This window comes from Nycticebus coucang, chromosome 9, assembly GCF_027406575.1.
Source record: "Nycticebus coucang isolate mNycCou1 chromosome 9, mNycCou1.pri, whole genome shotgun sequence".
NCBI lineage: Eukaryota > Metazoa > Chordata > Mammalia > Primates > Lorisidae > Nycticebus > Nycticebus coucang.
This window is the reverse complement of record NC_069788.1, coordinates 84,230,478-84,252,178: the sequence shown is the minus strand read 5'-3', so window position 1 is coordinate 84,252,178 and position 21,701 is coordinate 84,230,478. Positions and strand designations below refer to the sequence as shown.

The 21,701-nt window shown below is 50.3% G+C and overlaps 1 protein-coding gene across 3 annotated transcripts in view; it reads left to right on the top strand.

Annotated features, from left to right (window-relative positions):
* The window catches only part of HHIPL1 (HHIP like 1), a 73,518-nt gene that overhangs the window by 45,633 nt on the left and 6,184 nt on the right, over positions 1-21,701 (top strand). For all 3 annotated transcript variants that reach the window (XM_053601123.1, XM_053601124.1, XM_053601122.1), the window contains 7 exons: positions 2,077-2,723; positions 6,234-6,377; positions 8,676-9,004; positions 9,456-9,582; positions 11,775-11,920; positions 14,984-15,065; positions 20,032-20,114. In XM_053601123.1, coding sequence (XP_053457098.1) covers positions 2,173-2,723; positions 6,234-6,377; positions 8,676-9,004; positions 9,456-9,582; positions 11,775-11,920; positions 14,984-15,065; positions 20,032-20,114 — 1,462 coding nt within the window. In that variant the 5' untranslated portion in view covers positions 2,077-2,172. The remainder of the gene's footprint in view (positions 1-2,076; positions 2,724-6,233; positions 6,378-8,675; positions 9,005-9,455; positions 9,583-11,774; positions 11,921-14,983; positions 15,066-20,031; positions 20,115-21,701) is intronic.

The window sequence follows — 21,701 nt, the reverse complement described above, 5'->3', positions numbered from 1 at the left end:
AGGCTGGTCCAGGCAGTGTGTTTGTATCGTGTATAAGTAAGGGCACATAGGCCACAAGTAAGTGTCTGAAATGATCTGATGCTGGGTGTTGATATCTCCAGTCTGGCTCTTCTGTGGTTCTGGGCTCGGCTTTGGTGAGTAGGACTCTCAGAGTGACTTCCAAAAGTCTGCTTGCTCCCCATCATGTCTCTGGAGCTGAGAATGATGCCTGGCACACAGTCTGTGCCCAGTACACACTCGCTGGATGAAATGTTGCTGACTAATCTGGAAAGGGCACAAGTCTGGGCGTCATGAGGACTGGATTTGAGCCCTGGTTTCCCTACTTCTTGGCATGTGACCCTCTTGAAGCTTCAGTTCTTTCTCATCTAAAAAACAGGAGTCACAATGACCCTATCTTAGAAAGATGAAATGAGTATGTGTGTACACAGCCCCTCCCTGGCCAACATGAAGCTGTAAGGGAACCGCAGTAAAGACAGCAGTATGCTGAGGTCTGCATCCTGGCCCTCTGGCCCACTCATGGGGGTCTGGGACAGAGACCCCAGGCACATATCATCAAGTGGCCCTGGTTGTTGGGTGAGATTCAGCCTCACAGCAGCCAAGGGGCCAGAAGGATAGGCTGTGGTGGGACCAAAGCCACAGTCTTGCAAAAGGAGTAAATGGTTCTGGCCTAGAGCTTGAGAAAGTTGACCTAGAGGGTAGCCTGCCACCCCCTCCCCCCTCATGTACCCCTTTCATCCCCATCCCTCCCAAGACTCTTTTTAGAATATAGCTTGGTCCTCCAAGGAAAGGAAGGGACCATGGCTGTCAGCACCTCCCTTACTGTGGGAGAGCATCCCCCAGGCCTCTGGGGGCCCAGAGCTGAGTCAGACCAGGCCTTAGCCTGATGAGCTCATGGGTCTGGCAGGCACATGAATGAAACAGAGAAACAAATAAGTCCCACACCACAGGCCGGGGGCTCTAACAGAGTGAAGTCCTTATAAAGCCTAGAGCTAGGGCTCTGCTTTGGCCAGGGGTGGGGTACAGGAAGGTATAGGCTCTGCTTTGGGGTTTAGGGTAGGTGGTTAGGAGTCAGCCAGTGGACTTGGGCAGACTGAGCTCAAATCACAGCCTGTGGACTCTGTGGCACATGACCTAGGGCTAGTGCCTTCCTTCTCACAGTCTCCATCTGTACAATGGGGATAAGAACACCTCATTGGTTGCCTGTAGGAGGAAATGCAGATTCACACAGAGCACCCAGCATGGTGCCTGGCCCACAATCTGCCCCCAAACCCAGGGGCTGTTATTGTTTGTTGTTACTGTTTCTGTAGTAGCAATGACTATTATTTAAGGATAACGAGAATTCTGCCTGCCACAGAAGAGCCAAAGGAAGGGCATGCCTTGAACAGTGTGCACTGAGGCTCAGAGGTGTGCTGTGGCAGACAGCGTCAGGAAATGGAAGGTGGGCAGGTGGTAGAGCCATGGGCAGAGCCAGATCATAGTATGCCTATTTTTTGGTGTTTAAACAGTGTGGTAGGCCGAAGGTAATGTGGGTGGGGGATGGATGGAATGGTTAGGGAAGATCTGAGGAGGTGTGCTTTGAGTAGCGACCCAAATAAGGTGACTGAGTAAATCATGCAGCTATAGGGACAGAGACATGATAATAAAAGAGCATATAGGGGTGGCGCCTGTGGCTCAAGGAGTAGGGCGCCGGTCCCATATGCCGGAGGTGGCGGGTTCAAACCTAGCCCCGGCCAAAAACCAAAAAAAAATAAAAATAAAAATAAAAGAGCATATAAAGGTGTCTCAGACCCTTCCCAGCATACAGTAGGTGCTCAAGAGCAGCTGCTGATGCTGTCGTTGTTATTCATCATAGTTGCTGTGCTGTTGTCTGTTCTAGCAGCAACAGTAAGGTAAGATAAAGAGAACGGAGGCTAAGGACGTGTGAGGCTAGGGTTGAGACTGGGGTAATAGACAAATGCACTGTCCCCATTCCACAGAGCAGGAGATTGAGTTTCTGAGAGATGAGGTGACCGGCCCAAGGTCACCCAACTGGGAAGCATCTCCACGGAGCATCTCTGACTTTTCCTGTCTCTGCAGGAATGCTCTCCATATGCGGCCCACCTCTATGATGCCGAGGACCCATCCACGCCCCTGAGGACGGTGCCTGGGCTCTGCCAGGACTACTGCCTGGACATGTGGGAGACTTGTCGGGGCCTGTTCCGCCACCTCTCACCTGACCGTATGCTCTGGGCACTGGAAGGCAACCGTGCCAAGTTCTGCCACTACCTTTCCCTGGACGACAAGGACTACTGTTTCCCGCACCTGCTGGTCAATGAGAACCTCAACTTGAACCTGGGCCGAGTGACAGCTGATGCCAAGGGCTGCCTGCAGCTGTGCCTGGAGGAAGTGGCCAACGGGCTGCGCAACCCCGTGGCCATGGTCCACGCCAGGGATGGCACCCATCGCTTCTTTGTAGCCGAGCAGGTAGGGCTAGTATGGACCTATCTGCCTGACCGCTCACGGCTTGAGAAGCCCTTCCTGAACATCAGCCGAGCAGTGCTCACCTCACCATGGGAGGGTGATGAGCGGGGCTTCCTGGGCATCGCCTTCCACCCCCGCTTCCGGCACAACCGCAAGCTCTACATCTACTACTCTGTGGGGGGCAGCTTCGATGAGTGGATCCGCATCAGCGAGTTCAGGGTCTCTGCAGACGACGAGAACACCGTGGACCATGGCTCTGAGAGGTGGTTTCCCTGGGGGGCCCAGGCCTGGGTGGGGGCAGGTGCCCATGTGCACTGGTGTGACTATATTAGTTTGTATCCCATTGTTAAATATCGTGAATATTTGGCTGGGCAAGGTGGCTCACACCTGTAATCCTAGCATTCAGCCTAGGTAGGTGGATAACTTGAGCTCAGGAGTTTGAGACAAGCCTGACTAAGAGCGAGACCCCATTTCCACTAAAAATAGAAAAATTAGCCAGGCATTGTGCCAGGCACTTATAGTCCCAGCTAATTGAGAGGCTCAGACAAGAAGGATTGCTTGAACCCAAGTGTTTGAGGTGATGCCATGGCACTCTACCCAGAGTAACGGAGTCTTTGTCTCCAAAAAAAAAAAAAAAAAATTACTATTTAACATGCATAGTGGGGGCACTGAATTACCTGCTGTGGAGCTGGGGAAGGACAGTTTTGCAAAACAGGTCTCACACAGGATCACGTTCAAACCCCTGAATCTGGGCTGCAAGGACCCGACATTCTCCACCAACTCTTTTGTCACAGGCATTTTAGACATTCATTTCATTGGATTCTCATAAAACTTGAGAAGGTTATTGTTATTCTCCCATTTATAGATGAGGAAGTGGAGACTGAGAGAGGGGAAGTGATGGGTTACGTCACACAGCTAGGAAACATCAAACAGGAACCCTGGTCTATCTGTCTCAAAGTCCATTTCTCTGGTCCAGAGGTGCCTCGCTAGAGCCCCACCTTGTACCATTTCCCACCTGAATCCTCTGCCTTAGTCAACTTGCTCTCCTTCCTGCCCGCAGGCTTCTGCTCCTCCCAATGCCTACAGAGCCAGCTCTCTGCATATTATTTATGCCCCAGCTGTTTTCAAAATGGGTTTAACCTGGCTAGCACAAGGGGCACATATATCATTCTGGGTCCAATAGGAAATAAACTCTGTTTTGAGTAATTCAATAGACAGAATTTGATGCTAGGATTAGTTACTCAGGTGTTAGAAATGATAGAAGAGTAACCTGAGGCCAGGAGGCAACTCTGAGCTCAACAATTGAAGGAAGCTGCCCACACCCCTGGAGATGGAAGGACAAACCGAGAAGGTGGGAACACTGGGTTCCAGGAACTGGGGCCACCCAGTGGAAGCTGGCACCATACTGGGGCTGGGCAGGAGGAATTGGAGCTGACCCCCTGAAGTAGAGAGGATGCAGGATGAGGGCCTGGACTGGGTCTGAGGGCAGATTGGCAAATGACAGCACATGGTGTATTTGATAAAATCTTTACATTGAATGTGTAAAAAGGAGGAGGAATCAAACATGCTGGTCTCTAAGGCAGTGGCTCTCAACCTTCCTAATGCTGCAATGTATTTTCATTGTTAAAAAGGGGTGGCGACCCAGAGGTTGAAAACTGCTGCTCTAAGGGTTGATGTGGATCTTGTGATACAGCATTAATTTTGACTATGAGCTTCCTGGCAGCCAGAGCAAAAGGAGAAAGCATAATTCTCATGCTCTTATATGAGCCTGTACAACCAGTTCTCCAAGACAGATTGAGTTTATCCCATGGACATGACAGAGGGGAGATGAAGGAACAGAATGGATGTGTCTTCCACTGTAGCTTTTAAAAATCGATTCCTGATGAAGACTAAATGTAGAACACAAAATATACAGATGAGCCTTTTTCAGAGTAGGTATTCAGCAGAGGTCTGTGGGGATCTCACAAGCACAAGCCTAGAACATGAATCAGCTGTCAGTCTCTCTTCCCGGAGCTGGGGTCCCAGCGGGAGATGGCTGATAGACAATCTGAGCTTTTCTCTCCACGAAGGACCCAGAATTTGGGGCTCTGTGTCACTTACCAAGTTATGTGCATTGTGGCCTCAGAATGCAAAGGCTTCCAATCTTGGGCCTTGAATGAACAGAGTCCTCGTTCAAGTTACTTGAACTTTCTATGTCTCAGTTTTTTCTAGTTGTGTCAGTAAGGGTTTAATAAATCAATGACCAATCCTAGAAAATGTAAGTATTTCAGCCAGAGAGAATTTAATACGAGAATTGATTACAAAGGCATTGAAGAGCTGGAGAAGGAAAAGAGGAGGGTTAAGTTAGCTCAAGATTTGTCACTGCAAGGAGCTGCTACTGTTGCCGGATCAAGGAGTCCACCTGCCCATCACCCAAGTCAATCAATGGAGAAGCAAATGAGAAATCAACAATTTCGCTTTTATTTACAGAAAAGCCAGTGATTCTGAGAGCAGCAGAGGAAGCTCTGCCTTCCTCTTTCCCTTTGTTACTTTTTATTCTCACAGTAAAAGTAAACATCAGCAATATTATTCATCATAGTATATGTTAAATATATTCCTCCTCATAGGTTACAAAGTTACACATTATCTTCCTATCTCAAGTAGTCATATCTTTAAAGCATTTCAATTCTAGACTAAATTTATACTTAGTCAACACTTCACTGGGTGCACAGAGTGCATTGACTTAGGTCCTTGACCGGTACCATGGAGTCTAATTTCCCAACTTATCTATGACAGTAGCCTTGAAAGAGAATAAACAATTTCCAGATGTCAGCACATTAGGCTCCTGGGCTTCTTAGGGCTTGAGTAGCAACACCCTGCCTGAAATGCCCGTTCAGGTTAACAGTGGCTGGATAGGGGAAACAAAAAGGGAAAGTTTTTTGTGCTGTTGTGTTTGCAGCTCTCGGTTTGGAGATGTCTGGGTGGAACTACACATTCACCAGCCACTGACCCTATCTCTGCAGCCACTGCTTCTGGATGCTGAGCCAGAAACCAGAGAAATATGGCTTCTCTCTTTCTCTCACCAACCCTAATTGGAAGCTGCGTGACTGGGAAGTACGGCTGACTGGGGAGTTAGGCTTCCCATGGTGGCTTGAGGGAACTTCCTGAGGGTTGAGTGTGAAGCTGAGCATAACCCACACCATCCAGCCCACTGTCCTTGGAAGTTGTGGGAGATGACAAATGAGGGAATGTATAAAATATGCTGAGCATAAGTAGTTGGTTTGTGGGAAGCTAGGATGAGGAAAAAGTCAGTTGTGTCAGTGACTAGGTTGACAATTTCACATCATCATAACAGGGCAGGTACTGGCCAAAGAGAGCAATAGACAAAAATAGAAGACTCAAGTTCTAGTCCCGGCTCTTCTGTCTATGGGCTGTGTGATCTTGAGCAAGTTGCTCAACCTCTCTGAGCCTCTAGGTCTCCCTTGACACAGGGGAGTGAATTATCCCTGCCCAGCTTACCTACCAGATCCTTGTAAAAATCACTCACTATAAGAATATAAAAAGTCTTTTCCTCTATGAAATGACATCTAAGAGAGGGAGTTTTATTGCTGTGATCTTGTTGCAGCCATCATTGTTGTTTGGCGGGCTCAGGCTGGATTTGAACCCACCAGCTCAGGTGTATGGGGCTGGCGCCTTAGCCACTTGAGCCACAGGCACCAAGCCATGTGTGATCTTGTTTTGTGTTTTTGGCTCATGTGTAGAAGGCTGAGAAGGGGGGTGTTATCTTCCTTTAGGATAATTTTGGAGATCGAAGAACCAGCTTCGAACCACAATGGGGGCCAGCTGCTCTTTGGGGATGATGGCTACCTCTACATCTTTACTGGAGATGGCGGGATGGCCGGAGACCCCTTTGGAAAGTTTGGAAATGCCCAAAACAAGTATGTTCTGCATGTGGTTGGCTGGTGGGTTGGTTTACATACTCCTGGGCTTGTCTGCTTTTCTAGAGGGGAGTACTTCCTCAGCCAGGCAGTGTAGAGCAGTAGGAAGGGTTTTGGGTTCCAGCTCAGCTTTCAGCCTGCTGGGTACCCCAGTCAAGTCACTCATTCATTCTTATCAGAGGGGAAAAAATCATCTCCATGGGGAAGCTAGTCATGAGAAGTAAAGGTAATCATGGTTTCCCAGGTCCTTGTCACAAGTGTCTGATAGTGGACATCAGTGAGCCTCTGGGAAGCTAGGATTTTCTCTAAGGATTAGCCCAGCCCCACTGGAGCCCCACTGGAAAAAGGGGAGGGGAGCTCCTCAGACCAAATACGGAGTGTGTGCTGGTTGGAGCAGTGTAGTGCTAGCACGTGAGTCACTCATGAAGACATAAATGTTGAAGGCAGTCCTGCTCTCTTTTACCCACTTCCTAGCTTGAGCAAATGAGCTCAAAAGAGCTTGTTACATTCCTTACACACACACACACACACACGTAGAGTCTTGTGAGTGTAAACAAGAATATTCAGGGGTCTCGAGTCAGCCCCCTCCATTCCCTTAGCCAAAATGACAAAAACATCCTCAGCCCAGAAAGTAAAAATAGCGAGTATAATGTTGATTACAGTAATTTAAGTGCTCACAATTTGTGACTTGTGCTTTTATATGTGACGGTGTAAGAATCATCCCAGCTTTCTCATGTTTGGGATATGTTTAGAAATGAAGCTGAGAAAATAGAAATTAAGGATATGTGGATAATTGGACAAAGCTTAAAAACATCATTTTCCTGTTATGAGTTTTTCTCACTGATGTGCTGAAGCCTGGTGTGTAGTGCGTGGGCTCAGGATGTGGTCTGAGCATGGAGTTGAGTAGGCTGGAGTGCAGAGAGGAATTCACAGCCAGTAAAAGGGGATTACTCCATGAGGCATCTATGGAGTGGGAGCATTTTATCATCATTAAGGAGGACACGTGTTAGCTATCCCTACTCATAACAGAAACTCTTGGGTACTAAGCTATGTGAGAGTGATATGTTAACTGCTCAAACTCTATGAGCCCTGCTTTGAATACAGCCTGGAGGGAGTGTGCCTGAATGCTAACAGTGAGAAGAAAAATTATACATTAAGAAAGTGCATCAAAAATCATGGATGAGTGGGCGGCGCTTGTTGCTCAAGGGGTAGGGCGCCGGTCCCATATGCCAGAGGTAGTGGGTTCAAACCCAGCCCCAGCCAAAAAAAAAAAATCATGGATGAGGCCAGGCATGTTGGCTCACCAGTAACTCCAGCACTTTGGGATGGGAGGTGAGGCAGGAGGATTGCTTAAGGCCAGGAGTTTGAGACCAGTCTGGGCAATATGGCAAGACCCCATCTCTATGAAAAATAAAACAATGAGCCGCGCGTGGTGGCACATGCATATTGTCCCAGCTATTCAGGAGGCTGAGGCAGGAGGACCACTCGAGCCCAGGAGTTTGAGGCTGCAGTGAGCTATCATCATGCCATCACTGCATTCCATCCTGGGCCACAGAGTGAGACTCCGTCTCTGAAAAATAAAAATGAAAAGTCATGGACGAAAAGGCAGCATCCCCTTCTGGACTGTCTTCAAGCACATGGCAGATTTTCCTCATCAGGTGTTACTTTAGCTGCTTGGTTAGAGATGCAGCCCTCACATGTACTCTGTTCAGTGCCTTTGACTTTGCAGTTACCCAGTCACTGACTGGACAAACGATGATTACCTACTATGTGCTGGTCACTGTGCTGGGTATTGGAAGAAAACTGTAAGCACTAACTCATTTTTCTAGTGGAATTTTCACCCTACAGAACAATCGTGAATGTGTAGTAGTAAAGACCTTGGGTTTCTAGAGCCAGGCTGCCTGGGCTGGATTGCAGCCCTGCCGTTTCCTAGATGTATGGCAACCCGGCATGGTATTTGCCTTTTCTGAGCTCAGCTGCTCCATCTGTAAAGTAGGGATCATAATAGTACCCACCTACCTAAAAGGCTGTTGTGAGGATGAATCAAGTAAAAAATGGTATGTTATGTTCAATGCTTGTCACAGCGGGGCACACAATAAAATGCACGATAAATGTTGAATGAATGAGGTTACCAGGCTGGCAAGTAGCTGAGGAGTACTGGAACCCGGGGCGCTGGCCTCACAGCCCAGGCTGGCTCTGGCGCAGCTGTCAGCCTTGTGCCCCTAGGTCTGCGCGCAGGGCTGATGTGCCCTGGCACAGGGCGACCCCGATCCGGTGTGCTCCCCTGCCCGCCCACAGGTCGGCGCTGCTGGGCAAGGTGCTGCGCATCGACGTGGACCGCAACGAGCGCGGCCCGCTGTACCACATCCCGCCCGACAACCCGTTCGTGGGCGACCCCGCCGCGCGGCCGGAGGTCTACGCTCTGGGCGTGCGCAATATGTGGCGCTGCTCCTTCGACCGCGGTGACCCGGCGTCCGGTGCGGGCCGCGGACGCCTCTTCTGTGGCGACGTGGGCCAGAACAAGTTCGAGGAGGTGGACCTGGTGGAGCGCGGCCGCAATTATGGCTGGCGCGCCCGCGAGGGCTTCGAGTGCTACGACCGCAAGCTGTGCGCCAACGCCTCCCTCGGTGACCGCCCACGCCTCGGGGACCTCATCCCACCCTAGATCCGCCCCCACCGCCGCCCCAGGGATGCGCACCATAGCCACTCTCGGGGATCGCCTGCGGCCCCATCCCTTCCCAGATACCCCAACATCTTGGAGCCATCCCCAATCCCGCGGGCTGTGCACCAGCCCCCTTCCCCCTAACCTCCAGAGCCTTGGAGGCCTCCAGGCATGGCGCCTGAGTTCCTCTTTGCCCCATTCTCCCACTGGCACTCCTACAAATACGCTTTCCACTTCGCCCTACCACCTGTGTGCACTTTCATCCCTCTGTGACGGTCCCCTTGGGCCCTCTGGGTAACCTCAGGACCCAAGGCTGCCCTGAATGCTTTGTTGTGAAGGAGACTTACTGCCCACGCCCAAGAATTCATCTAGCGGGCCATCCCGGCCCTGCAGTTTCATTTGTTTTTCCTTTGCAGACGACGTGCTGCCGATCTTCGCGTACCCGCACAAGATGGGCAAGTCAGTCACGGGGGGCTATGTGTACCGGGGTTGTGAATACCCCAACCTGAATGGCCTCTACATTTTTGGTGATTTCATGAGCGGGTGAGTGGCCCATTGCCTTGGCTGCCTCTGGGTCCCTGGGACTGTGGTAAAAAGGAATGTGTGTGTGTGTGTGTGTGACATGCACAGCTACTCTCACAGGATTCCCAGGAGTGGGGCAAACACCCTAAGCCCCTCATTTTCTCCTGTTACCAGCTGGGTCAGGTACCACCTGATAGAGACATTACTGATGTTAAAAACTGGACTTGCTTAAGTGCAGGTCCTGTGGTCTTCCCCTGCCTCCTGAGAGTCATGGTCTCCCGGCCTGACAGTGGTTCTGATGGGCAGGAAAGCAGAACATGAACAATTTCCTGAACACTCAGAGATACCTTGTTCCTAGGGAAGCCAGACCTGCCACTGCACCAACTGATGGTGCCCCAGCCCCAGCCAGGGCTGCAAGGAGAATTGGTCCAAGCCCCCTCAGCACATGTTGGGAAAAGGAAGCCCAGAAAGGGCAGTGGCTTGAACACTTCCTGCTGGCGAAAGGGGAGATGGAGCAGTGGGGCTCCAGATCTAACCATTGTGGCCAGTGGTACCTTGGTGCTGGCTGTGTGCTCTGGAGTAGTGCCACCTCCTCCCAGTGACACCCTAGAGGGTGTGTGTGTGTGACTCACGTCACAAGCAGGTTTTGTGGCAGGGAGAAAACATAACTCCTGAGCCTGCTGTGAGTCAGGCCCTATCCCCAGGGGAGCTTATGGAGCCTCAAGACCCCTTTGTTGACCCCCTGTACAGAAGAGAAAGCTGAGGATCAGAGAAGCCCAGGGAAGACATGTATCTGGTACAGTGCTTTACAATGCAGCTGAGATGGGGAAGGGAATAATAAATCCTGGCCCAGGAACCTTGAGTCAGTTACTTCACCTTTCCTCATCTTCAGTTTTCTTATCTGCAAAATGGAGTTGATCATACTCTACCGCTTAGGGCCGTTTTGAGGACTGAATTGGTAATACATATGCAGTACTTAGAATCTAGTACATACTCAATACATGGTGGGCTCTTAATTATTCCCACACACCCTCCCCCAGAGGACAGCCAAGAGAAGAAATAAGGACACGTGACGTTGGGGGTGGGGGGAGGGAGAAATTCTCACCTCTCAGAGGCTCACTGACCTTGTATTCAGTCTGCAGCCTGGAGCTGAGGGAGAGAACACTGACCTGGGCTCCCAAATGTTGGTTTCGTCTCCCAGATCTGCCCTTTCCTCTTCAGTTTTGTTATTTTTTTTTTTTTTTGCGGTTTTTGGCCAGGGCTGCGTTTGAACCTGCCACCTCCGGCATTTGGGGCCAGCACCCTACCCCTTTGAGCCACAGGTGCCGCCCCCTCTTCAGCTTTTGTGTCTGGAAAAGGGTCTAGATAAAACCTGTTTTTACCCCTGATTCTCCTTTCCCCATCTGTTCTCCCAGGGTGCCTAAGTCTTCAAACTGTAGAAATTCAATTAATTTTGCCAATATTTCCCAAGCCCCACTGCCAGGGCGAGGATGACAGGGGTGAAGAGCACTTCACACCTGACTCCTGGAGACAGACCCATCCTCTGTCCACTGTAGTATAACCTGATGAGCGACTGTGCTGGGAAGCCCAGCTGGCAGGCAGTCTAGGAGGGCTTCACAGAGGAAGAGATGTCTGAGCAGGACCTGGAAGTATCAGTGGGTGACAGCCAAGCAGAGAAGGGGCAAGGGGCAAAATTAACATATTTCAAAGATGTCTTAGCTCCAGCTTGTGATCTGAAATGGAGGCAAGGTCAAAGTATGTGGCAAACTCCCAGGCACCAGCCTTGGCTGGGTCTGAAACAGAAGTCAGCTCTCGAAAGTGCTGGGCCCTCTGCTGGCCAGTGGGGGAGATTGCACCGAGGCGGCAGTAACCAGATTGGTCTCGTTCATTTCTGCATCTCTCTGGGAGGTGCTCAGTAGAGGTTTCACACAAAGCCAGCTTCATGGATGTGCAACTTGTGCAATCACACAGGGCCCATGCTCATAAAGGCCCACACTTGGTCTAATGCTCTGTGGTTACCATCTTAAAATTCTCAATAATTTTTGATCAGGTGACTCTGTGCACTCATTTTGCACCTGACCCTGCAAACTCATTTTGCACTGGACTCTTCAAACTGGGTATGGTCTGGGTTGCATGGAGAAGTAGGTGAGTGGATGGATTGTTGGGTGGGTTTCCCTGGTGGGGGATAACTCACAGCTCATCTTCCTTTGCAGGCGTCTAATGTCCCTCCGAGAGAAACCAGGGACAGGCCAGTGGCAGTACAGTGAGATCTGCATGGGCCATGGCCAGACCTGTGCATTTCCAGGTCTCATCAACAACTACTACCCACACATCATCTCCTTTGCAGAGGATGAGGCAGGTGAGCACTCCTGAGACCTGTCCATCTGGGCTCCCAGTGGATGTGTGTGGGTCCTTCTGGCCTCTGATGTTCAGGGTGGAGTTTCAGGCCTGAATTTAACTTCATGCTGGGGAGGGAGGTGTTTAGTGGGCTTGAGACCTTGTTTGTGCATCTGTGCGCAAGTCTTCACCTCCTCTGCTTCCATTTCCTCATCTGGGAAGTGGGAATAGTGACACACACACACACACACACACACACGCCCCATCCCCTCACCCTAGGCTTGCTGTGAAGGTTAGAGCAATAACATGCATAAGACTCTACAGCAGTTAGCCAGACCTGGAAGGATCTGGAATGGTGGAAAGGAAGACAAGTGGGAAAAGAGAGAACTTCCCAGACACCTCCAGTGGCCCTGGGTTCCAGATGGCAAATGTATTTGTGGCATTAAATGAAGCCACATGATTATTTCAAAGTGAGTGGACACAGTCATCTTACTGGTTATTGGGTCCTGCATTCAGGCACTTGTGTTTTCAATGCAAGGGGCAGAGGGGGAAGGGAGAGGAAGAGAGGCCAAGGAGCTTGGATCCTGCTCCAGCCTCCTGCCTTTGTCCTAAGTCCCAGGATTGTTATCAGACAAAAGCTGAGGGGCTCCCTGTGGGCCCTGATGGATGCTTATTGGGGTTGCTAGGCAGCACTCACCCGGGCCTTTGGAGGGGTATTCCCTGCAGGGCCCAGTGCCTAGAGCCCCCCAGGACCAAGTCTGGGAAACTTTTGTTGAACCACAGAATCTGGATTTCCAAAGGGGCAGCCTCAGCCCCCACTGCCATCCCCTAGCTTACTGGGTCCTTGAAAGCCCTTTCTTTTGGTCAGTAGGAGGTTAATGATGTTTTGGAAGAAGGGAATGGAATAGATGCAGGGCCTGGAAGGAAAGTGCAGCTCCTCAGCCTTCTGAGTAACAGGAGTATGGAAAACCAGGAGGAGGCATCTATGAATCAGGCAATGTAGGTACAGCCTTGGTGGGGCAGCTGCTGGAAGGCAAGGGGCACTGGAGTCATTGCAAACAAGCCTTTCCCTGCTCCAGCTGCTGAATCTCTAGTAAATTGCAAAGCAATAATCTCTGCTGGCCTAGGTGTGCTCCTGGGGCTGTCCACACCACAGAGACCAAGAGGACAGTGTAGGCCTGGGCAGCTTAGGCAGCAGTAGTGGGAGCTCCCTGTGTGTGCATGGGGTTAGAGGCCACAGCTTTCAGCAATCAGGGATATGGGGGGTCCAACCCTATTACTCTACAGATGAGGAAACAAGGCTGACTATACACGTACAGTTATGGGGTGGGGCACTGTGCCCAGCCTGGCCCCTGCCTCCCAGAGGTTGGTCAGCCAGGTAAGGAGTATGGAGAAGGGTGTTCCAGACCAAGAAAGAGGTGCATGTAGGGAGTTTCTCCAAGGAGGCACGGTGGCTGCATGGCTAGAGGGGAGACAGGCCTTCTCTCAGGGCCATTCTCCAGAAAGATGCCCAGACAAGGAAGTGAATGGCCCAAGGTAGCACAGAAAATCTGGGGCTATGCCTATGGACTCTCTGGTAGGGGCATCTTGCCAAGTTACTCTAACTCCTGCAGGTTGCATCATCACCTTATGGGCCTATACCCCTTCCCTCACCTCCCTAGTGGGGGCTGATGCTCCTGGGGGGCTCAGGAGTCACTGACCACTCAGTGTCTGCTTTCCTTATCCCTCAGCCCTGTCACAGCTGGATCTATCCCAGTTACACAAGTTGCCCCTCAAGTTTCTTCCCTTTGTGGAATTCCCTGGGTTCCCTGGCATTTCACAGATGCCGCCACCAAGCAGCCCTCCCTGATGCACCCGTAGCACCTGCAGTCGGCAGGGACATGCCCTTCTCCATGCTCTTACCAAGTGGTCTGTCTCAGCCTCTCCTTGGGGAGGCCCCCACCTTATCCCCAGCCCTGGGGGAGCTCTCTGCTATCCTTTTACAAGAACAGAGGTACTTGCATGGTTGAGTTCTCCTGTCAAGCCACTTGTGGCTATGTCTGTGCTCCCAGCCACCATGCATCCTATATTGGTGTGGGGTTGAACAGCAGATTTACCTGAGTTCTGGGTCTGGCTTAACCATTAACTGTTGTGTGACTTCGGACAAGTCCCTTGACCTCACTGAGCCTCTGTTTTCTCATCGGAAAGAGAGCATAAGGAAGTGTATTTTCTGGATGGTGCCTTTGGCAGCACGGGTCTGGGGTATGATTGGGATGTGAAGAGCAGAGAGAGCTAAGATTCCCGGAGAGCATCCTGAAACCTTTCCTGAGAGCACGATAGTGCTAGGTGCTCAGAACGCTGATCATTACATTGTCACTACAGCGCTGAGAGATGGAGGAAACTGAAGCTTTGGAGCCATCACAAAGCTGCTAGAGAATCACATGAGCCAGGTGGAGGGGCTGGGATTCACACTCCTGACCATGCACTTTCTGCCCTGCCTGGGAGGTACCAGAAGATGACAAAAACATTAGTAGCTAATACTGAGCACTTACTCTGTGCTCTTTAATCCTTGTAACCAGTCCATGGACATACCCATTTTAAAAATGAGGAAGCTGAAGATCAGAGAACTGAGTGTGCCCTCAGATCACCCAGGAAGCAGTCAGTGGGGGAGCTGGGCTGTGCTTCCTCATTTTTGCTCAGAGGTGTGTGATGCTGGGCCAGAAACCTAGGCAGGAACCAGGGTGGACTGGGTTACCAGGAAGGATGCAAGATTGGACATCAGAGCCTGGGTGGGTACAGACAGAGCCTGGAATACTCTCTCAGCCAGCTCTGACTCAGCTGTCAGTTGCCTTGAGGATCCTAAATCAACCCTATTCTCAGCAACCCAAAGGAAAGGAGTTCCAGGCCATTCTAGATATCAATCCCCAGGACTAGAAATGAAGCTGGGGGAGGCAGCCTCATGCCCCAGGGCCTCTGGAGTGTGGCATCCTGGGTGTATGGCTCTGCCTGGACTCACCCAGGCTCTGACCTCTAGTCTTGCCTCCTTCCTGGTGACCCAGCCCACCCCTGCAGGGTTCTCACTGATTGCCTTGTTCATTATCCAAAGGGGAGCTTTACTTCATGTCGACAGGCGTGCCAAGTGCCACAGCTGCACGTGGGGTCATCTACAAAGTGATCGATCCCTCCAGGTGAGTCCTGTCTGTTCAGACGTTGACTGAGCTCCCATTGTCTGCCAGGACACCTCTGTTACCTTGTTTTCCCTCTCCCTGAGGCAAGTTTTTTTTTTTGAGACAGAGTCTCAAAGTAGACTTTGTCTCTACTAAAAATAGTCAGAGTAGAGTGCTATAGTGTCCTAGCTCACAGCAACCTCAAACTTCTGGGCTCAAGCTATTCTCTGGTTTCAACCTCCCAAGTAGCTGAGACTACAGGCGCCCACCATAATGCCTGGCTATTTTTAGAGATGGGGTCTCACTCTTGTTAAGACTGGTCTCAAACTCCTCAGCTGAAGCAATCTGCCCATCTCTGCCTCCCAAAGTGCTGGGATTATAGGCGTGAGTCACCATGCTGGCTCAGCGGGTATTATTAATAGCCCCATTTTTCAGACAAGAAAACTGAGGCCCAGAGAGAAGTGAGTAGCTTCTCAGGGTAGCTGCAGGATTCAGAGCTGGTTCACAGTTAGCACTATTCAGATGAGACAGAGCAGAAGCCACCAACTACAGCTGATGAGAGATGAGCAGAGGCTTGACTCAGCTTGCTTACTGATCCCTTCCCCTGCGTCTGTCTTCTTGTACCTCCAGCCCCTCACTGGCCTCCCAGCTACCTCCCAGACTCCCTGACTCCTATGTGTCCTTCTGCCCTGATCCTGCCCTGGGGAGACCACCATCGACTACTGGCTAGAACACGCTGGGGCTCTACTCTGCTTTCATCTCTGCTCCTAGGTGTAAGGCCACTAACTCTGCTAGGTGGTATTCTGACTCCTTCCACGCATAACTCATTGACTTCTCAGCTGCCCATTTCGCAGAGGCAGAAATGAACATAAAGATATGAAGTCATGGGCCCAGGCCCCAGCAAAGCTCAGAGGCAGCTGGCTCGAGTCCTGCCTTAGTTCCTTAGCTACTGCCAAGTGCTTTCCCTAACCCACTTTCCTGTCCAGGCCCCTGTCTACCCCTCTCTCAGCTCTCATAAACCAGGCTTGTAATCTCTAAGCTGCACAACTATCTCCCAGCTGCTCCGATGGTCTCCAGGGCCAAGGCTGTATCCCTGTACCTCTGCAAAGTCAGCCCCCACTGCCAGGAATGGCACAGAGCAGAGACTTGGAAATGTTTGATGAATGAACAAATCATCATCTTTCTTAAGCATCTTCTCAGCCTTTAGTTGTTTGCTTCTCTGAGGGTTTTCTCACCAGCCTGTACTTCTGTTTAGCACTCTGGAATGAAGACAGCTTGTGCTCACCTCCAACACAAAGCGTGAGGTTGCACTCTAAGAATCTGCTCACGGTTGGCAGACCCTGGGAGATCCCCTAATAAGTTTAGTTACTCCAAACTTTGAGACACACTAGGTTTGGAAAAATCCTGAAATACTTGCTGTGCTTAAAAAATTTCTTTGGCCAGGCACAGTGGCTCACACTTGTAATCCTAGCACTCAGGGAGGTTGAGACCAGGAGGAGGATCCCATGAGCTCAGGTGTTCAAGACCAGTCTGAGCAAGAAAGAAAAAAAAAACCCGTCTCTACTAAAAGTAGAAAAATTAGTGGGTGTTGTGTGGGTGCCTTATAGTCTCAGCTACTTGGGAGGCTGAGACAGGAGGATCCTTTGAGCCCAGGAGTTTGAGGTTGCAGTGAGCTATGATGATGCCACAGCTCTCCAGCCTGGACAACAGAGTAACTCTGTTTTTAACAGAGTTAAAAAACCAAATACATGTCTGGTTTTTTTTTTTGCAGTTTTTGGCTGGGGCTGGGTTTGAACCCGCCACCTCCGGCATATGGGGCCAGCGCCCTACTCCTTTGAGCCACAGGCACCGCCCTATATATATAGGGCCAGCAGATCCACCCACCAATTTGCAGGAAATACAGGGCCAGAGGAACATACGAAATGATACTGCAGGAAAGCAATCACCAAAATCCAGATGATATATGTTTTAAACTTTTAGAATTTTTGAATTTTAGTTTCAGATTTACGGACAAATTGCAAAGATAGTACAGAGTTTCCCATATACCCCACCCTGTATCCTCTATTATTAACATCTTACATTATCCCAGTACACCTGTCAAGACTAATTAGCTAATATTAGCATATTACTATTAATTAAATACCACACTTTTTTTTTTTTTTTTTTGTAGAGACAGAGTTTCACTTTATTGCCCTCAGTAGAGTGCCGTGGTGTCGCACAGCTCACAGCAACCTCCAACACCTGGGCTTACAATTCTCTTGCCTCAGCCTCCAGAGTAACTGAGACTATAGGCATCCACCACAACACCCGGCCATCTTTCTATTGCAGTTTGGCCAGGGCCAGGTTCAAACCCACCACCCTCGGTATATGGGGCTGGCACCCTACCCACTGAGCCACAGGCACCGCCCAATACTACACTTTTTTAAAGGATTTTTCTAATTGTTCTGTTCCAGGATCTCATATTACTTTTTTTTTTTTTTTTTTTTGAGACAGAGTCCCAAGCTGTTGCCCTGGGTAGAAGGCCGTGGCATCACAGCTCACAGCAAGCGATTCTCTTGCCTCAGCCTCCCAAGTAGCTGGGACTACAGGTGCTTGCCACAATGCCTGGCTATTTTTGGTTGTAGTTGTCATTGTTGGCAGGCCAGGGCTGGATTCGAACCTGCCAGCTCTCGTGTATGTGGCTGGTGCCCTAGCCACTGAGTTACAGGTGCTGAGCCCCATATTACATTTAATCATCTTATCTCCTTAGTGTCCTCTGGTGTAGGACAGCTTCTCAAATTTTCCATGTTTACCACACTTTGTGTTTTAAAGCACAGATATATTAATTGACATAACTTTTCATCAAAAAAAGACACAATTACTTCCTTCTTCATCCTTTCCTTCCCATTTTCCTGAGGTTCCACTCATCTTTTTTCTGTACAGCACCAGGATTTATGCAGTGTTTGGAGCCTAGGAAAACTGCGTTCTTCTTCATTTATTTATCCCTATTTTGTATAAATGTTTGCATGTTGAACTGTCACACTCAAAAGGACCATTTCTAATAATTGTATAAATTTTCTGCTGAGTCGCTGTGCCATAATTGTCTTATCCATTCCTTGGACTTTTAGGGTATTTCGAATTTTTAAAAAAGAATGTTCTTGGCCAGGCATGGTGGCTCACACCTGTAATCCTAGCACTCTGGGAGGCCAAGATAGGTGGATAGCCTGAGCACAGGAGTTTGAGACCAGCCTGAGCAAAGCAAGATCCTGTCTCTACTAAAATATAGAAGAACTAGCCAGGTGTAATGGCAGACACCTGTAGTCCCAGCTACTTGGAAGGCTAAGGCAAGAGGATTGCTAGAATCTAGGAGTTTGAGGTTGCTGTGAGTTATGACATGATGGCACTCAACCTTAGGGTGACTGAGTGAGAACCTGTCTCCAAAAAAAAAAAATAAAAGATTTTTTTTTTTGCAGTTTTTTGGCTAGGGCTGGGTTTGAACCCACCACCTCCAGCATATGGGGCCGGTGCCCTACTCCTTTGAGCTACAGGCACCACCCAAAAGAAAAGAATACTCCTCTAAGGATATACTACATATATTGAGCACCAATTCATGCGAGATGCTGCCTTAGACTGATCATCTCCTTTGGTCTTTGCAACACCCCTTCCCTTTTAGCTCATTGTCCTGTGTTGTAGAAACATAGGGAGTTCTGCTCTAGGTCTTGTGGTTTGGAAGACCCAGAAGTGGGCTGGACTCCTCCCTTCCACCCTGACCCTTCTCTTCCTTTTCATTTTTCTCTGTTGGAATCAATGCATTTCTTTGTACCCCCAGATTGCATAGAGGCTCTGTGACATACAGGACTTTTGGAAAATGAAAAAACAGGGATCAGGGGCTGGGGGCTGGGCCATCAATTACTGCCCATGAAGAACCACTGTGGCATTTGGGGTGTCTCTCCTATGCTTTTGCCTAATAAGGATTTTTTACATAATTTCCTGAAGGAACAAACCCCTTGCCAGGTTTTTCTGAAGAATGTAGACATTCCCTGGAAGTTAGAGCAAACAAACCTCCCCTCTTCCTCTAGCTTTGAGAATTGTGTGTGCTTGGTTGTGTTTCTGCAGCCCCTAGGTTGCGCCCCTCCTTAGTTTCCTTTTTTTGCCAAGAATGTCAGAAGGCTGCTGCGTGTCACATGGCTGCTTCACCTTTTGGGCTTCCCACCTCAGGCTGAGAGTCCTACTGGAACCCTACTGAAGTGGACCCACGTGGGTCAGGCCCGGAATAGGGTCAGTCCCATTCAAAGATCACAGATCCACAGCCAAAACCTAATTAAAATGGAATGCCCCTTAGTGATGTCAAAGGAAACCCAATTCACAGCCCTGGCACCGTTCTCAGACTCCTTTCTGTCCTGGCTCTCTCAAACTTACGCCAACGCCCCCATGCCTCCTCTCAGCTCTGGCCCCTGCCTCATCCTTTAAGTTGATTTGACCTTTCTCTGGCCCTCGAGGCAGAGAAATTTTTCAGATTCTCATAACCAGAAATCCAGCAAGCAGAGGGGCAGAGAGAGACCCTTCTCAAAATCAATGGAGATGGTGAGTGAGGAAGGGGGCAGGAATAGGCAGCAGTTAGAAAAGTCAGACTGGCAGGCTGGGCAAGGAGAGAGACTGGCGTTTGATCACACCCCGAGGACAGAGGCCATGCTCTGAATTAGAAATGGCTCAGGAATGAGTAAGCTGCCAGCCCTGGTGCCACTCAAGCAGAGGCTAAGTAGACTCTGGCAAGCTGTGTTATAGGAGGTTTGTGTCCTGGGGTTGAGCCCTTAGAATCCTGGGGCCTAGAGAAATGCCGTGGGCCATATGTTATGAGGTCACTAAATAGCCACCTGTTGCTATTGTTCCTGCCCACACCTGCCTGACCACTCTCCTCCCTCACTGCAGGGGAAGGGCACATGTCAGGAAGACACACTAGGGTGGGCTGTCAAGGTGGGACTCATGACTTCCTGTGTGTCCTTGGCAGACGGGCACCACCCGGCAAGTGTCAAATCCATCCTGCTCAGGTGAAGGTGAAGAGTCGCCTTGTCCACTTTGTGCCTAAAGAAAGTAAGTGCCCACCAGTGGGGACACTGGGGATGGGGAGAGGGCTCCTGCAGCTCACCCTTGCTGCTCCTCCAGCCAGATGCCTGGCCCTGTGCCCAGCACTGTGCCTGGCACACATCAGATGCCTTGTTAAAGTGGATGGAAGTTTAACTGAAGTGGGTCCTGCTTGACTGGCCATAACTCCTTAAACCAGGTCCCAAGCCATGGGTGGGTGTCCCTAAGGGGTGGCAGGCTCAGAAGGAACACAGCAAGGTAAGAAATACCTGGTGCCAGGCAAGGTATGCTCAGAGTTCTTGGGAGGAACAGAGAGCAACAAAGGTTTATCTGTGTATAAGCAAGGGAGTTTGGAACGAGTTACTTGAGTGAGAGGGTGGCATTTGGGCTGGGCCTTCCATGAGATGTTTTCACTTTGACAAGCTTGGTAAGGAGAGAGGAGTGAGGGGCCAGCAAGGCTACGAAAGACTGTCTAAGGGGTCTGGAGCCAAGTGAAAAGGGTATGTCCAGGGAAGGAAGCTGTTGCACTGGGTCCAAGGTAGGTAAGAACAAAGACCCAGTGTTGCTATCTTCTGATTCTTGAGAGAAGCAGGAAACCATCCATTCATTCAGTCACCACATATGTGTGCCTAGCTGAGCAACACAGCTGGGGTCTTTACCCTCTCATTACATACAGTCTCCAAATTTGAAATTTTGGCAACTAGTTCAAAATTTAAAAAACCACTTTGTAGGCTAGAGGCAATATTTCAGCAGACCAGCATGTCTGGCATGTTGCCAGTTAGACTGGGGGTGGGGTTGCAGATGGGGGGGAGCTGGGTCCCTAGGAGAGTGGGGGTGCATAGCCCTGAGGTGGGCGTGCCCAGGGCAGTAGGAGGCTGGGGGGAAGGGAGGAGCTCAGTGTTTTGGGAAGTTAGTTCTGGCCGCAGTTGGTTTCGGGCTTGGCGTGTTTTTCACTCTCTCATTCTGCACTTTCTGGTGCTTTTGTTAGTTACCAGCTCTGTGCTGGATGCTGGAGCCGCAGAGAGAAATTAGACCAGGCCCTGCCCTGGCTTGGAAGGACAGAGAAGTCATTTAGTGTCCCAGGCACTGTGACAGAGTGTGCACTGGGTCCTGTGGGACCCACCTAGAGCAGTGGAGTTTGAGCCTGGAGAGATGAGGAGGCGCAGCGTGCATTCACCAGTAGTGGAGTTGGGGTGGGGGGGCAACAGGAGCACAGCAGGGGAAGAGAAGCGAGGAAGCCCGAGAAGCTGGACACCCTTCCTGTGGGTGGAGTGGGTGCACGTGGAGGGGAGTGGGTACATGTCTCAGCGCTCACAGCCCTGGCTTACACTTGGCCTTGTTCTGAGAGACCCCTTCTCAGCCCCCATCTCAGTAGTTTTCAGAATGAGATTGGCTGAGGGCTGAGTTAAGGGACATGGAGGATTAAAGTGGTTTGGGCCAATGGCTCCAGGATATCCCCCCTCCCCTCCCCCAGCCCCTCCCCCACCTCCAGTAACTAAGTAGTCTGGAGTTCAGCCCTCCCCTGAGGGCTGTCACACAGGTTGGTCCCAGTGCCTGGATTGCCCTGTATTAGGTAGGGCTGGACGCAGCACAGGG